The 16,874-nt window shown below is 37.5% G+C and overlaps 1 protein-coding gene across 2 annotated transcripts in view; it reads left to right on the top strand.

Annotated features, from left to right (window-relative positions):
- The window catches only part of LOC127964485 (RING finger protein 17), a 33,173-nt gene extending 17,702 nt beyond the window's left edge, over window positions 1–15,471 (top strand). For both annotated transcript variants that reach the window (XM_052564706.1, XM_052564705.1), the window contains exons 16-37: window positions 1,207–1,339; window positions 1,429–1,582; window positions 1,698–1,813; window positions 2,129–2,243; window positions 3,191–3,308; window positions 3,396–3,650; window positions 4,725–4,869; window positions 4,939–5,051; window positions 5,344–5,434; window positions 7,659–7,771; window positions 8,230–8,477; window positions 10,207–10,370; window positions 10,486–10,605; window positions 11,658–11,738; window positions 11,853–11,975; window positions 12,056–12,112; window positions 12,240–12,347; window positions 13,716–13,833; window positions 14,017–14,155; window positions 14,545–14,731; window positions 15,018–15,124; window positions 15,203–15,471. In XM_052564706.1, the coding sequence (XP_052420666.1) occupies window positions 1,207–1,339; window positions 1,429–1,582; window positions 1,698–1,813; window positions 2,129–2,243; window positions 3,191–3,308; window positions 3,396–3,650; window positions 4,725–4,869; window positions 4,939–5,051; window positions 5,344–5,434; window positions 7,659–7,771; window positions 8,230–8,477; window positions 10,207–10,370; window positions 10,486–10,605; window positions 11,658–11,738; window positions 11,853–11,975; window positions 12,056–12,112; window positions 12,240–12,347; window positions 13,716–13,833; window positions 14,017–14,155; window positions 14,545–14,731; window positions 15,018–15,113 (2,794 nt within the window). In that variant the 3' untranslated portion in view covers window positions 15,114–15,124; window positions 15,203–15,471. The remainder of the gene's footprint in view (window positions 1–1,206; window positions 1,340–1,428; window positions 1,583–1,697; window positions 1,814–2,128; window positions 2,244–3,190; window positions 3,309–3,395; window positions 3,651–4,724; window positions 4,870–4,938; window positions 5,052–5,343; window positions 5,435–7,658; window positions 7,772–8,229; window positions 8,478–10,206; window positions 10,371–10,485; window positions 10,606–11,657; window positions 11,739–11,852; window positions 11,976–12,055; window positions 12,113–12,239; window positions 12,348–13,715; window positions 13,834–14,016; window positions 14,156–14,544; window positions 14,732–15,017; window positions 15,125–15,202) is intronic.
- The last annotated feature ends 1,403 nt before the right edge of the window (window positions 15,472–16,874 follow it).

Here is a 16,874-nt window from a genome sequence, read left to right as displayed (position 1 = left end):
AAAATGCAAACAGCAAAATATTTCAAACTACATTTCTTATTTCATCACATTTCATCTTTTCTTTTCGATTTAAATCTTTATTACATACAATACTGCAGTTCATAAAGAACTTTGTTTTCCAACCTCCATCTATCATTGCTTTTTTCTTTTTTTTTTTTATCTAAAAGTGCTATTTTCCTTTAAAACAATCAGGTTTGTGTTCGGGTCGATTTGGGTCGAATTTTAAATAACATCTCCCGAAAATGTTATTTAATGCTATCGCGTTGGACTAAGATTTACTGATTTTATTCACAGAGGGCATAACTGCTTCCACCAAAAAAAAGGGAAAAAAATGTATTAAACCTGTGTGTCTTTAGTCGCTGGGGTATATTTGTAGCTATAGCCAAAAATACATTGTAGTTATTGCTTTTTCTTCCTCGCAAAAAATCATTAGGATAGTAAGTAAAGATCATGTTCCATAAAGATATTTCATAAATTTCCTTCTGTAAATATATCAAAACTTACATTTTGATTAGTAATATGCATTGCAAATAACTTCATTTGGACAAATTTAAAGACGATTTTTTCAATATTTAGATTTTTTTTGCACCCTCAGATTCCAGATTTTCAAATAGTTGTATCTCGGCCAAATATTGTCCTATCATAACAAACCATACACCAATGTATAACTTATTTATTCAGCTTTCAGATGATGTATAAATAAATATAAGTGCTGTTTATTAAACTTTATATTTATCAAAATATCCTGAAAAATAAAGTGCATCACAGGACTGACATTTGAGAGCACAGTTCTACAGATGGTGGCACCAGGAGCAGATTTGGTAGCGCTAGGGATGGTGTAAGGGGGTATTCAAAATAAAGATCAGGTACTTTAATAATAATAATTCTATATACTTTAATATATTATAGTACCTTATTTTAATATATACTATATTGTTATCATGATTATCATGAAATGCTGCTTTTTATTTTTTTACAGGACAATAGTTTGTATTATTATAATATAAGGTATCTTTTAATGTGCTAAGATATATATTTTTAATAATAAGTGCTGGTGGCGTGGTCAGATTTTCCTTCTGTTTGTACTCTAGTCTAGCTGCTCACATGCCTGAAAAAGCTTATTGGTAAACCATCACACAAAACAGAATAAAACAAAATTAACATTTTGTTAACATTGACAGTGTTTGTAATATGACTTCTGTACAGATTCTACTCTCCTATAGTCGCCCCTGGCAGTGCACCCCTGCTCTTCTACCCATCAGTTCGCCCTGCACTCAATACTGAGGTCAAATCTATGGTTTCTCATGTGAACACACCGTCAGACTTCTATGTACAACTAGTGAGTAACAAAAACACATTTATTATAATGTCAAAATGAAATGAAATAATTAACTGAAAATGAGATTTACACATCCTTGGTGAGTGCAGGTTGAAAATATGGAGTACCTGCTGTTGCACTCAAAGCTCCAGGACTGTTACAGTCGTCCCCAGGCAAACAGTGAGTACCAGATCTACTGCCCTTCTCTCTCACAGGCCTGCGTCGCTGGCTATGACCACGAATGGTGCAGGGTTCAAGTCATAGGTGAGTTCATGTGTGTACAACATATCAGATATGTAAACATACAATAAAAGAAAGCCATTGTCACTTTGATACAGTGTTATAAAGGTTAAAAGGATTGCCTGTGTTTATATTTCAGGTTTCCCTGGTGGTAGGATGGTTGAGGTTCGGTATGTGGACTTTGGCTACAGAAAGACTCTCTCTGTGAAAGATCTGAGACAGATAAAGGATGAGTTCTTTGCTTTGCCAGAAATGGTAAGATTGATTGACCAAGTTTATGTTGCTTTAAACGGAGAACAATATGAATGAAACCTACTTGACAACTGTTCCTACATCAATTTCACATTGATCTTAATAATACTTGCCAGTACACAGTAATTGTGCATAGAAAATTACCCCACAGCACCACATACTACCACCAGTTAATGTAACCAGTTTGAAAGTGGATACTGTATCGGTGTGAAAATTATGATACTGTGGCAAGTCTGTCAAAGCATGTACTAAAAACGCACCTCAATATCTCTGATAAATAACAAACTTAAAGAAGTCTGTCTATCCATTTGTTTTTAGGCCATGTGGTGCAGTCTGAATGATGTGGTCAGTCCACAGGAAACATGGAGTGATGAAGCCTGTGTTGTATTCAAGGATCTTGTGGAGCATAAACTTATCACTGTTGTCGCAAAAAGTAAGTTTATATGCATAAACTAGAGGATTTTCTCAAGTTTTTTTTTACTTGAGCAAATGAAAAATAAATAACTATTTTCTCAAGTTAAAAAATTTAGATGTCCATTATTACCCTAAAATCTTTTGATTGGATCAATTAAACACTTTTATTTCAGTGTTCTACAGCAGGTGATTTTTAAATCAAATTAAGTCTATGTAATTTTAAGGAAAAATAAAAATAATCATCCTATACAGAACTGACGTTTACTTCTGGCTTTTCAAACGTGTATGCAAGTTCTACTTTACAAAAAAAACATTTCAGTTTTGTCACAGTTTAGTCCGTTTCGTTTCTCATCCAACACGTGAGAAGTTGAGCTGAATATCCCTTCACTGTCTCCGCTTGCGAAGGGTGTGGACAGGTACAGATACACTGAGGCAGCTTCATTGAGCGCTGGAAAGGGACTCATATTTCGTGCAGTCGGCTGTTTGCTTCCTGCTATCTGTGCCTCAGACGTGTAGCTCTGCCCGTGTCCTGCGCACAGATTTCGAAATACTTCCACACAAATGACATAGCAAACAGTTACAATGTAGTCTGTGCACGCGGGCGCACTTCCGGGAAAAAAAAAAAACCTACAGGGTAAAATCCCTACCTTTTACTTCTGGCTTTTGTTCACAAAGAGCTCGTTCTGGGACTGAACCTGGCAATATTACTAGGTCCCCAACCTGGGATCAATCCTGGAATCAATCCCATGATGTGTTTGCGTTCACACAGAAGGAGACCCGGCAATGTTCCGACAGTTTTCCGGGACCCATGAAGACCTATAGCAGAAACACAAAGACATATGAAAAATATCACTGCTTTTAAAATCTATTTTCCATAATAATGTGTGCAATGTGACATCATTAAATAATTTGGAGAGTAATGTGGCATACTGTACATCTTTGCTTGAATTTCTCACTTTTATTTAGAGCTTGTGTCCGACACTAGACCTGTACCTGTGTGTCTGTATGAGATTGGTGAAGATTGCACTGGAGACAGTATTGGAGATATACTGGTTAGAAATGGTCTCGCTGTTTCTATTAAACAGTAAGTCATGAAAAAGACCATTCTATTTATCTATCTATCTTCCACCCATCCATTGTATTCAATATTAATTTTCTCCTGCTTCATCAGGAGCCAGATTAAAGATGCCCAGCCCATGGAGACGACAGTGTGGGACCCTCCATTTGAAGAGGAGCCTCTGTCTGTTGTTCTGACTCCTCCTCCTCCTCCTCCTCCTCCTCCTCCTCCTCCTCCTGTTGCTGAAAAGCTGAAGCCCAATCTGATTCTGCCCACATGCGTCAAAGATATCGAAGTTCGTGTGACACTTGTCACCTCTCCTGGAAACATCTATGTGCAGCTGCTGCAGTTTGACGACCAGCTGAAGAGGTGCCGATTTCCTCAGTCCATAATTGTACATTAGTGTTGGTCGATATGCTCCAGTCATAAGCCGCGTTGCCACCGCTGGAACTTTACCCAAGAACTAGGGACTTTGGGCTGGTACTCGGTGTGTTTCCACTGCAGGAACCAGGAACTAGTGCTGCAACAACGTGTCGACGTCATCGATTACGTCGACTACAAAAATGCATCGACGCGTCACACTGTTTACATCTCGCGTAATGGCGGCTTCTGCTCCTGGGAATGGAGAAAGTTGCATTCTATCACAAAAACAATAGGAAAACATACTGGCACTCTCCGGTGTTACGGTTTAACTGGTTACCGTGTTATCTGGTTCCCAAATTCTTGGTTCAGGTCTCCGCTGCAGATGTGAAGGAACGACCGCAGCAGATTCAGCGATTCTGAAAGCACAAACCGATGTGATATTATTAAGTGTCTAAAAAACGCAGACTTGCTCATTGCATTATTCTGATTGCATGAAACACTCTGAGTACCAGCCCAAAGTCCCTAGTTCCTGGGTAAAGTTCTTGCAGTGGAAACGCGGCTTAACTACACATTATATATTTGCAGTAAAATAGCATATGGATGTTCTAAAGTATATTTATTACGACTGAATGCGTATTTAACAGGATGACAGTTTAATAGAAATTATGTAGTTTATGCTGAAAGAATTGGTGAGCGAGCTGAATTCTGTCAGCAAGCACACACTGAACAACAAAACTCTTGTATCAGCGATGACTAATCTGAATTGGCCATTGCATTTAGAAATTCAATGGAATTGTATGTGTGATTGTTTATATCGCACAACACTAAAAAAAAATGATCGATCAAATAAGCCCTAATATTATAATAATCGTTGTCTTGAATTTGTCAAAGGCATCAGCCACAGGCGATATCTTTAACTATCATCGATACACAATACCCATGTCTATCGGCACAGTCTTATTGTACATCAAACCTCTTTTCAAAATAACAAATAAAGTCCTGTTTTCAGTGACGCATCTATTTAGCTCAAGAGGTTGGTATTCAGTCATAATGCTGCCATTTTGCATGCAATATTTGCAGAATCCACGACACATTGAAGAGTCTCTTCTCGAAGTCAGAGCCACAGGAGATGCTCTGGGAAGCAGAGATGTTCTGTGCTGCCAACAACACCGGGGTTTGGGAAAGAGGAAAAGTGTGCAGTGTGTCCACTAATGGTGTTGCAGAGGTAGATATAGTTGAATAAATCTGAAAAGAGTGGGATTTTAATTTAATTTGAGTGTTGTTTTCTTTATAGGTTTTGCGTTGTGACTTTGGCAATAAAGTCAAAGTTCATGTAAACAATCTCAGACCACTCAGTCCTGATCTGATCGGATCCTTCTTACTCGAATGTAACCTCAGTGGTGTAAGGTAAACAATCTGATGGAGCACTCATTTTCTCACTCAGATGAGCATGCACAGTTTATATACACTTTGCAGAACCTTGTTCAAGGGGAGTACTAAAAGTGTATGATCTCTATTATTATGATTAACATATAAACAGTCCACTATTTTACCACAACTTCAAACAAGACTTACCCAGTCAAATTTGTAATGTATTAATGCTTTTAGTGTTTCACAATGTGAAGTTGTTTTTAAATTTGTAATTACATATACATTTTCTTCCCTCCTGTTCTTCTTTACCTTCTTCTCCAACTCTCAGGCCAGCTGGTGGTCGCTCCACTTGGACAGCCACGGCGTGTGACTTCATCTCTCACTACTTGACTGGTGCCATGGCTGTAATGAACATAAAGGTTAGAACAAATGTATGGGATCAAATTCCCACCTAGGGGTGGGCGATATCTCGATATTTAAAATATATCGAGATATTTTTTAAACACGATATGGATTTTGACATATCGTATATATCGATATGTTGTTTATATTTAATTCTGATTCCGCCACTTTGCTTCTTTGCCTTCTCTGTGCTGTGCTCGCCCCCGCTCGCTCGCCCCCGCCTCCTTGCTTTTGTCCCCACTCCCTTCGCGTGTATAGAACTAGTCTAAAAAACTAAGTCTAAAAACAAAAGGACAACTGGCTCCATTATATGGAGATACTTTGGTTTTAAGGCGTAGGACGAACAGAAGGCATATGTCTAACGTAGGGCCCAATGATTTCCGCGATGCAGAAAACGCGGACGGAATCCAGTCATAAAAACGGTATTTACAGTTTAACGCGGAATGTCACGGAATTGGTTAAATTTTGAATGAATTATCAAAAGTAGGTCATGCACTTAAATCAAATCGCAATATAGACTAATATCTGCAAATATTAACCCAGAAAAGTCTATTTAAATATGAATCCTGCATGTTCTGCGTGTCTGTGTTAACGAATGGCGCAGAAGCGCGTCTTCATTCATTAAACACACAGAAGCGCGTGATGCTCGCGCTGATTTCAGCGTCTTTCCTCTCACTGATAAAGATGTGAACACATGAGGAACATCTCCAGAACTGAACCGAGAGTCACTTCATGAGCATCTGACCATTTGATTTGAGTAAAACTAGCTCATATCACATCATACACTGTAGTATCACATACACAGAACTGTAAAGGTAAACCCGTCAAAATAAAAATATTTGGCAGAAATATTTTACTATTGTTCAGCAGAATGTACATAGCCCACTACTACTATTATTAAAATGATAAAATGATAATCACACAACATTTCTTCCATGTTTTATTTTTAATAGTAAATCCCCTTTGTTTACCAAAAAATAAAGTTTGCTTAATTTTAAATAATTAAAAGATAAATTAAATAAATGTTTTATGCCTTCATTTGACAACCAGAAAAATGTAAATACACAGAATTTCTGAAGGGAAAAAATTTCACATAAGGCTATTTTAAGATTTTTTTAAACTAATTAAGTTGTTTTTATGCATTTAAATAATTACACATGCTAAAACACAGAATTAGGTAACAATAAAGCATATGGTGAAGAAAAAAAATAAAACGTTTCATAGGGCCCTAAACATGTAATATTTGGCATATTTGTTTTTGCAGTAGTTTTAGGGGGGTTATTTTTCCTGTAAAGATATCGAGATATATATCGCATATCGAGATATAGCAAAATATATCGAGATATATTTTTTGCTCCATATCGCCCAGCCCTATTCCCACCAAAAAAAAAAAACAAGCATGAAACCAAAATTTAAATCCAAAAACACAAGTAGAAATATGAAAATGATCTGTGAACATTGTTTGCTATTCTAAAAACTGTATCAATGTAAAGGAGTTATAAAACTATGGAAAAGTTATCTGTGTCTAGACTTGTGCCCGTATTCGGTAATGCGATATATTACGGTTATAAATATGCACGATATTGTTATCGTGGGCACTTATAAATACCGCAAATAATTATAGATTACAAATTATTCAGAATTTGAAATGCATTTTATGAAAACTATTCCAATCAACTGGTCAAAATGCACATCACCGCTGCATGCTGCTTGAAAGACTTGTGTGTGTGCTCTGATGTAAACAAGCATGCAAGAGAAGCACATGGAGGAACACATGAGAGACGCGCTGAATGAAAGCACATTCACTCTCTGACAGCAGATGGCACTAAACTGCAGAGAATGCAGTCCTTACCCTGGAAACCCCATATATAAACCAGCTGCACTACTTTCTAAAACCTATTTAAATCATTTTAAATAGGCATTGAGATTTGTGTATTTGCTATGATGTTCTTCTTACTTATTGGTCTTTATAGTTCTTTTGCACTTTAATCTGTGCAAAACATTTAACTTTATATATATTTCTGAATTGCTTTATTTTTTGTTAGAAAAAAGTTATTTAACCTATTATATCATATTATACTATATTTTGAGCACTTTTTAAAACTAAATTGCAATACCATGATAATACCATTTACCGTGATAAAAGCATGAGCAATTAATTGCAACAGGAAAATTAGATACTGGCATATCCCTATCTGTGTCAAAAAAAAAAAAAAAAACTTGGTGTATTTTTCCTCTCAGGACCCATCCGCCAGGCCAGTGCTGGTGTCTCTGTTCTGTTCAAACCGTGCTGGTCAAAACGTCAGTTTCGCCGATTTCCTCATCAGTGAAGGACTTGCTCTAAAGGAGAGAAAGTAAGAAAAAAAGTTTCTGCTCTGTATGCTGCTTATTCACATGACTGTTTATGTTGATCTCGGTGTATACTACCGTATTTTTTGGACTATAAGTCACACCTAAGTATAAGTCGCATCATACCAAAATACGTCATGACGAGGGAAAAAAACATACAAGTCGCACTGGACTATAAGTCGCATTTATTTAGAACCAAGAACCAAGAGAAAACATTACCGTCTCCAGCCGCGAGAGGGCGCTCTATGTCTTCAGTGTAGACTACAGGAGCACTGAGCAGCATAGAGTGCCCTCTCGCGGCTGGAGACGGTAATGTTTTCTCTTGGTTCAATTCTCTCGGTTCATGTCAAATTAATTTGGATAAATAAGTCGCACCTGACTATAAGTAGCAGAACCAGCCAAACTGTGAAAAAATATTATGACTTATAGTCCGGAAAATATGGTAAGTAAACCGTTTTTCTAGGGCTGCTCCCATATCCGAAACAGTCTTCTCAGAGCAGTGTGTGTTGAGTGAGAAGATTCCTGAGCCACAGAGAATCACAAGCCTTCCTCAGACACCACCCACACCCAGCCCTCGAATCAACCCACCACCAGAGAGAGTGCAGACACAATCATACCCCCCTCCCGAGCTGCCTCCCTGTGGACACACGCTCATGAACATCTCGGCCATCTCCGAACAAGGTGTCATTTACGCAATGACATACCAAGCAGGTGTGTGTCGTTTTATTTCTCACTAAAACATTCAGTAATTTTGTTTTTATGACAATTTTCTATCATCACTTTTCATCCTTTCAAGCTGAGCATTTTTGCTGCTAAACCTTTAAGATTTAAGCTGTAAATGACATCTGTTAGGATTGGCTAGTAGCAGCTGCTACTGCAAAGTTACTGAAAACTGATAACTCATGTATGTGGGCAGTCATGAGTTAATGACTGTGGTAATATGTTATTGAAAATGCTTAAAGGAACACTCTGACTTTTTGGGACTTTAGCTTATTCACAGTATCCCCCAGAGTTAGATAAGTCCATACATACCTTTTTCATTTCTGTGCGTTCTGTAAGTGTTATTTGAGGCACCCACCTAGCCTAGCTTAGCACAAAGACTGGATGTAAATGGATACTGTTAGCATAGTAATCCCAATAAGTGACAAAATAATGCAAACATTTTCCTATTTACATGTTGTGATCTGTATAGTCACAGCGTGTAAAAATAACAAGGCTATATGAGACAGAGACCGTTTTTAATCGTATAAATACTGGGAACTATATTCTCACTAGGCGTAGGAGCACAGCTAATGTTACTTGGGCGGAGTGGCTACTTGGGCGGAGTGATTAGCGCAGCACACGAGACGCGCTGTGGTGATGAGCAGAGTGTTACATTTATATGTGATATTACATTTATGACTAACATTAGCCAAACTGTAACAGTGCCATGCTAATGTAATATAACCTTAGTAGTGACACTATTCCATGAATAGGGGCTCCGTGTATCCCATTTATTGTTATTATTGTGTTGTCATGAACACATTGCTCGTGATCATTATAACAAAATCACTTACTTGGTGGACAGCTGACCGTTAGGTTCACTCGGCATGGAGCGTTTCTTCCAGTTGATCTTGTCACAATGGGGAAAAAAAGCGACAACTGCCGGGTGTATTAGGGCAGAGAAATCTTCTGTGGTAGTGACGCAAATATTTTGATTGTCATCAAGCCTTGACATTGATGGCAATACCCGGTCCCATTCATTACAACAAAGGCATTCGGTTTCTGTCAGCATAGGTTGGCATGTTCCACATTTACACAGCACCAGTCTGTGTTCGTTCTGATTCTCGCTTCGACATCTTGTCTTACAGCTTCCAAAGTTTGTAACTCCTCGTCTGTGTATTCTGGCTCAAAACTATATGGTTCTGGATCTTGGTTTGATACACAGTAAAATTCCTCTGAGTCTGACAATTCCTCAAAGTCAGCCATGACCACAAGTCACGTCTAGCTAGTCACTTGTTTTGTTTACGGAACCATCAACAGCGCGTCTCGTGTGCTGCGCAAATCACTCCGCCCAAGTAACATTAGCTGTGCCCCTACGCCTAGTGAAAATATAGTTCCCAGTATTTATACGATTAAAAACGGTCTCTGTCTCATATAGCCTTGTTATTTTTACACGCTGTGACTATACAGATCACAACATGTAAATAGGAAAATGTTTGCATTATTTTGTCACTTATTGGGATTACTATGCTAACAGTATCCATTTACATCCAGTCTTTGTGCTAAGCTAGGCTAGCGGTGGGTGCCTCAAATAACACTTACAGAACGCACAGAAATGAAAAAGGTATGTATGGACTTATCTAACTCTGGGGGATACTGTGAATAAGCTAAAGTCCCAAAAAGTCGGAGTGTTCCTTTAAAAACTCCATAATACAGAATTGTTTTCTGACGTGTTCAGTGTGCGAGTTTGATCGCTTACGGGAGCGGCTGCAACAGCACATTAAAACCCTGCCAAGACCGAAGAACTACAACTGGAAAGGAGTTTTGGGATGTGCTGTCATGGGAACCGACATGTTCTGGTACAGAGGTCAGGTGCAGGAGGTCATTGGAGGACACGTGAAGGTCAGTGAGCTTTCAAAGCATTGCATCACTTTCATATAAAAAAATTTCATAATCTCAAATGTAAACACCTTGGGTCATATTGTTTTGTTACCAGTTTGTGATGTAACTGTTCCAGGTCCAATATGTGGATCAGGGACTTGTGGAGAGTATCCCGGTTTGTCATGTGTACCCCATGGTTCTCTGTGAGGATGTGCCGCAGCTCTGTGTGCCCTGTCAGATAAATGGAGTCATACCGGTATGCGTCTCTGTGCTAATATGAATTTGATTGTTTCCAATTTAAACTGGCCAATGTGATCATCCTTACAGTTCACTCTTAACACAGGGATTTCCAAACATTTTTGTCAACTAAACCTTTTTTACCTAAGATAATATATCAATAGCTTAACAATACATTGTAACATATTAGAATTTTTTGTTGTTGTTGTTGATCAATGGGCATCATTTAAAGCTAAAAAAAGTTTGTTAGTTTAATTTAGTTTTACATTTTTTTTTATTTAGTTATCAGCTTTTCATCAACTCATAAATCCCTATTTTAACCTGATAGCTGAGATTTCTAAATTTATTTTGTGACAATTTCCCCTTAATGTAACACATTTATTAGAACTCTTATATTTAACCTCAAAATCAATATTTGTTAAATATTTAAAATGTAATTTCTGCATAAAGAAAACGCATATTTCAGAGCCTTTTAAAGTCTTTTTGCATTTTGAGTTAATTGTCATCCAATCAATATCTTCAGTGTGGTCCTACAAATAGGATGTGCTTTAATATATGCATTATACAAATATTTTTTTTATATACGGTCATAAAACATGACCCCAAGAACTTATGAATTGAATTCTTGTGGTGAGACTTTATGGTTATTTTAGCAATACTGTAATGAAAACTTAAAGGGTTCAGCCAAAAATCTAAATTATGTAATTATTAACTTACCCTCATGTTGTTCCAAACCCGTGAGACCTCCGTTTATCTTTGGAACACAGTTTAAGATATTTTAGATTTAGTCCGAGAGCTTTCTGTCCTACCATTGAAGCTGTGTGTACGGTCTACTGTCCATGTCCAGAAAGGTAATCTCACGGGTTTGGAACAACATGAGAGTGAGTTATTAATGACATAATTTAAATTTTTTGGTGAACTAACCCTTTAACTTGCTGAAGAAAGCAAATTAAAGGGTTCGGTGGGTATGAGAGATTATTTCAGATGTCCTGAAATGAACAATTCCAAATAAAGTAATTTTTTTAATGTGATGAAATACTCTGGCAAATCCTTGGATTTGAACTGTTACAGATTGGGAAGGGCTGGCAGTGGGATGCTGTGGTGCTCATGAAGGAGTTGCTACTTGGGCGTTCAGTCTATGTCCACATTATTGTAAGTGAATATACATCTACACCACTCCATGTATCAGCAGAACTCTATTTATCACTGAAGTGTCAATTATCATGTGTTGACAAGCACTCTCCCCATAAACCTGTTGTTTTGCAGGAGCACCCAGAGGATCCGCGTGGCTGTGTAAAAGTTGAGATCACAGTGGATGGAATGGCGCTTAGCAAGATAATGGTGCATCACCAATATGCCAGTTTTGATCCTGCCATCATCAGTCAGGAGGTATGATCAGTGGATATTAGTAAAAGCAGAGTTGTTTTGCCTGTGTGAGGTGTAGATATTAACAGTATGTTTATGTGCAGGATTATGTTGTTAAGCCTCTCGTCCCTGATTTGGATGACTGGGACCTAAACACAGAGGTAAACGTTTAATTTCTGTTCACATCATACAATTCCTGAATTTCTGGTTAAACTATTTCCATAGAAGTCACTCAGTTTGCTTACTAAATGTCAGAACTGTTTTAGTAGCAATATGTTGTGTTTTCAGGGGTTGGAGGAGCCCCAGCCTGTATTTGGGATTTATAAAGAACTCCAGATTCCTAAAGGAAGAGCACATTTCCCTGCCAAGGTCAAGCATATCCGCACCCCAAATGAGGTATGTGAGCTGAATTAGGGATGGACGATGTGGCCAAGATTTTATCATGATATATTTCTTAATTTCGGTTGATATGATATAAATCAGATATCGATATGAACTATTTTTTTTAAAGCCTCAGGAAAAAATGCCCAAAATGTCCACAACAGATGTATGTACCTACAAACTTCTGAAAAATTAATTTGCCAAGGCTCAATCCCAATTCTATTTTATATCCCTTCCCCTACCCCTCCGCCTACCCCTTCCCTTTGTCCCTTTAAACAGAGTGTCAAGGGGTAGGGGAGAAATATTCCAATAAGGTTTGGGACACCACTACTATGCCGTCATGTTATCATACGTCGTCTGGCTCCTACAATTCACACATATACTGGTCTGCTGGTGCGGATTAGAGCCTTTAATTATCGTTCTGTATTAATGCGCTGCTTACTGACACACACACATGTATCGGAAATCGCACAGCTCACACATCCAGGAGAAAAAAAACTTGTCAAGGCTGCCCCACGACTTTTATTAAATACAGTTTAAATGTTGAATCGCTACATTATTTTCCAGCAACAAGAGGATACAATTGCTGTTTTTAAGTAAAATCACGCACAGATGCACATAACACGCAACTTAAATCTCTCTCTCTCTCTCTCTCTCTCTCTCTCTCTCTCTCTCTAATTGGCAATATTTGAGGAAAGGGCTTAGCGATTTCTAATTCTTGTCTATTGTCAGTGTCTACGGTGGTTATCGCCCTGATCAGACATGATAATATCTTGTGGTACTATCGTGCAGTCTATTGATATGATGTTAGCAAACAGCAATTTTTTTTTTTTTTTTTTTTTGAGTAACATTTTTAGAACCAGCAGAAACAGTGGTTTCCCTGTTAATGGCTGTAAACAAAGCAGCTCTGCTCATGAACACTCCTGTATCTGATCAAATGAAAATGCCATTGAAACTATTCAGAAGACAGTCAGTTTTCTTCAAACATACATTCATATAAAGCACAGACACTGTGTTTAAATTTTGATAAGTGCAGTAAAAAATAATATCATCTTTATTGAAAATACTTTGAGATATTTTGATATTAAATTATTATCCAGCCCTAGAGCTGATAAGTCTGTTACATAAATACATGGCCTCATTCATCAAAAAATGAAAAGCTGCTCATGAATCGATCATGTCTCAAAGAGTTGGTCCTAACATCAAAATGCAGCACCAGTATTAGATGAAATTTTGTACCAAGCAGCTCTCTGTTGATCAACACATTAAATCCGTGTGACCAACTTGAAGCCGTAGTGAATTTCTTTTGCAACCATTACAATGGTAAATGTGTCCACACCTTTACAGTCTCTTACTTTACTTGAATCTAATGTGTGTCTGCAGGTGTTCCTGTGTGTGTTGGATAAGTGTGAACAGGAGCAGGAAGAGAGTTTGGAGGAAGCTCTTAAGCGTGTGAATGAGAATATAGAAAATCTGAGCCTGCTGACAGACTTCCCCATTGGTGCTTATATTTGTTGTTTGATCATGATTCATTTCAGTGAATGCAAACACCTCTGTGGTATTTTGTTTTGTATACATACCTGTTTTATCAAATTTATTCCAAAAACTTTGAGACCATGTTTTTCCTACACAGGCTAAATAACTTGGAGAATAGATGGATGTTTTTAATTGTGTTTGTGTGCAGAGTGTCCCTGTCTGGCCGAGTACAGCGATGGTAAATATTATCGTGCGAAGTTACTGGGTTTTTCTCAACTCACTCCTTCTGTGAAGCTCCTTGTGAGACATGTGGATTTTGGTTCAGATGACATCTTACCAACACAAAAGTGAGACTATACAAATTAATCAGGGGCCTTTGAGAGTAATTGTCGTTCTTGTAGAAATGTAAAAGCTTTTTGGTTCAGTTCGGTTCATTAGAACAGTAGTTCCAACCTTTCTGACTCCTACTTTTGTAGGTGTTCTTGATTAAAGGGATTAAATTATTATTTTTTTAATTCACAAATAAAAATTTCAATAAAATATTTTGGAGCCTGACAGAAACCTTTTATATAAAGACTAGGTCTTTAAATTACACTTAAAATTATTTCATATATCCAGCTTTTTGTTCTTGAAATTAAATTCAGTAAATGTAACAAATGTAAAAACGTGCTTTAAATCATAAAGGCATTTTAAAATCAATTAACACATCCAAAAAAATGATTGTGTGTCACTGCAGATTGCGGCAACTCCCTACATCCCTTCATCATTTCCCATGTGCAGCAGTTTATGTGAAGTTAGCAGGCTTCAGACCAACAGATTTGTGTTTTGAGTCAGAGAGGATACCTTACCGGCCTGAGTGGAGTATGAGAGCCATGATGGAGATGATCAACCTGTTGAACGGAGAGCTCACTGCAGTGCTCACTGTACGCCTCATTCACTGCCTTTACACCTGGCATAACATGCATTTTTGACAATCTGCTTATGATCTGACTGCTCTTAATGGCTTTTAAACAGTAGATCTGACAACAAAAAGATAAAGCTGAATTTAAGTTTTAATGAAACTGCATTTATATACTAACCAGGAAAAACACAGGTGTAAAGGGGAACAAATGTATAGTGTCATATAACACTTGGTAACAATGCAAAACACTTTCTATTCGAAGCAGTTGCATGAAATGTGATGTGACGTATCCAAATGTGCATTTTCAGGCAACTGAACCACAGCTGACTATGCTGTTGTACAATGCAGAAGGGACACTCGTCCACAGACCTCTTGTGGAGAAAGGCCTCGCTAATTATGCATAAATCTTGTAAAGGTAAGTGTGAAAGAGAATTTAATTCAAGGAAACGGTCTAAACATTTATTTCTTTCCTGTTATTTTTCTGTTTCTGCAGGTTGTGTCAGTGATGCTGGAGATTTCAAAGAAGCTTCTGAGACAGCAAAACATTTTATGTTGAAGTTGTCTAATGCTTGGGGTTTTATGCTACTTTTGTGTGCATGCATTTTATGTTAAAACATTTTGTTTTGTTTGTGCAGCTATGCCTAGTTTTATGTTAAATATTTGTATTGTTCAAGTTCAAAGCTGCTTTAAAGTAGCAATAATATTTTGTTAATATAATGTATATTTGTTGAGCAGAGCTGAAGTAAAACTGTTGTAGACTCTGACTTTTGTTTTTTTGGATCAAATCATAATTGACTTTTTGAAATCTTGGTTGTTATCAATAATAGCAGACTTCACCAATCAATGCACTTTTTCCTTCAGACCACTACAGGAAGTATCCTGCAGAACCTTTTCACAATTCATCAGCAGACCTGCCAACCTGTGTGCGTTTTGCTTAGTGGCTACAGTACATATTTGACCTCAAAGTACGCTGGTACGATTTGTCACCCTAAACTACGTGAAAAATCTAGAGACACCTCTGTCCATGTGCAGTATTTAAAAGTAGCAACAGAAAAAGATGAATTCAACCAATCCGAGTGCTTTTTTTATTTAATGATTTCTGCATTGAATTTCTCGTAGTAGCCTATGGTTTATAGTTGATGTTCAAAGCGGATGTTGTCCTAACCAACCGTCAGATGCTCTGACAGAAGCATCTGCGTGTGAGGCTGACCGAAATCTGCGGTTTAATGTGTTTTAGATGTGCTGTTTTCATAATGCATAACTTACATTTTTTAACACTTACATTACAGGTTTATTATCCATCTGTAGATGTAAAAAAAAAAGCCATGGAAATATTTCCATTTTGCTGTCAGAAGTGCATGAGCTTTTGCTTTGCGATTCTTCGCTAAACTCCACAGACTTCATTTAGAACAAGCAGACCATAAATGTGAATTTTATTTGTTTGCTCATGAAGAATTTTAAACCTACAAATAAGTTTATTCGAAAGTGACGTGGCCAAGTATGCCCTGAATTTGTGCTCTGCATTCAACCCATTTAAAGTGAACACACACACACCTGGAGCAGTGGGCAGCCATTTATGCTGCGGTGCCCCGGGAGCAGATGGGGTTCTGTGCCTTGCTCAAGGGCACCTCAGTTGTAGTATTGAAGGTTGAAGAGAGTGCTGTACATTCACCATACCACCCCCACTCCCCTACAATCCCTGCCGGCATGAGACCCACAATCTCTGGGTTACAAGTCTGACTCTGTAACCATTAGGCCACGACTTCCCTGTTTGTGTGATAGCACTAACTGTAAAGTGTAAAGTGTTTTACTTTTTCATTTTTAGTTTAGTAACTTTTGCTTTAAAATTATTTTTGTTTTTAGATTGCAATGTTACAACGTAATGTGATTTTAATGCTTTCTTCGCACATAATATATGCATACATGCTTACATTCACTTTTTTTGATCCAAATACAAAATACAGAGGTATAGGCTAGTGTATACTGCAAATCAGACGAAAAATACAAAGATATACATTTTTGCTCATCACCCAGCCCTATACTGGGCGATATGTGTACTGGAGATTTTTATGTGTGTGTGTGTGTGTGTGTGTATATATATATATATATATATATATAATATAGGCCTAGCTAAATTAATAAATGGCAAAAATTTACTAAACAGT

The sequence above is a fragment of the Carassius gibelio genome, chromosome B9, assembly GCF_023724105.1.
Source record: "Carassius gibelio isolate Cgi1373 ecotype wild population from Czech Republic chromosome B9, carGib1.2-hapl.c, whole genome shotgun sequence".
In the NCBI taxonomy this organism is placed as follows: Eukaryota; Metazoa; Chordata; class Actinopteri; order Cypriniformes; family Cyprinidae; genus Carassius; species Carassius gibelio.
The sequence above is the reverse complement of the archived record's forward strand: the minus strand, read 5'-3'. Positions and strand labels throughout refer to the sequence as shown.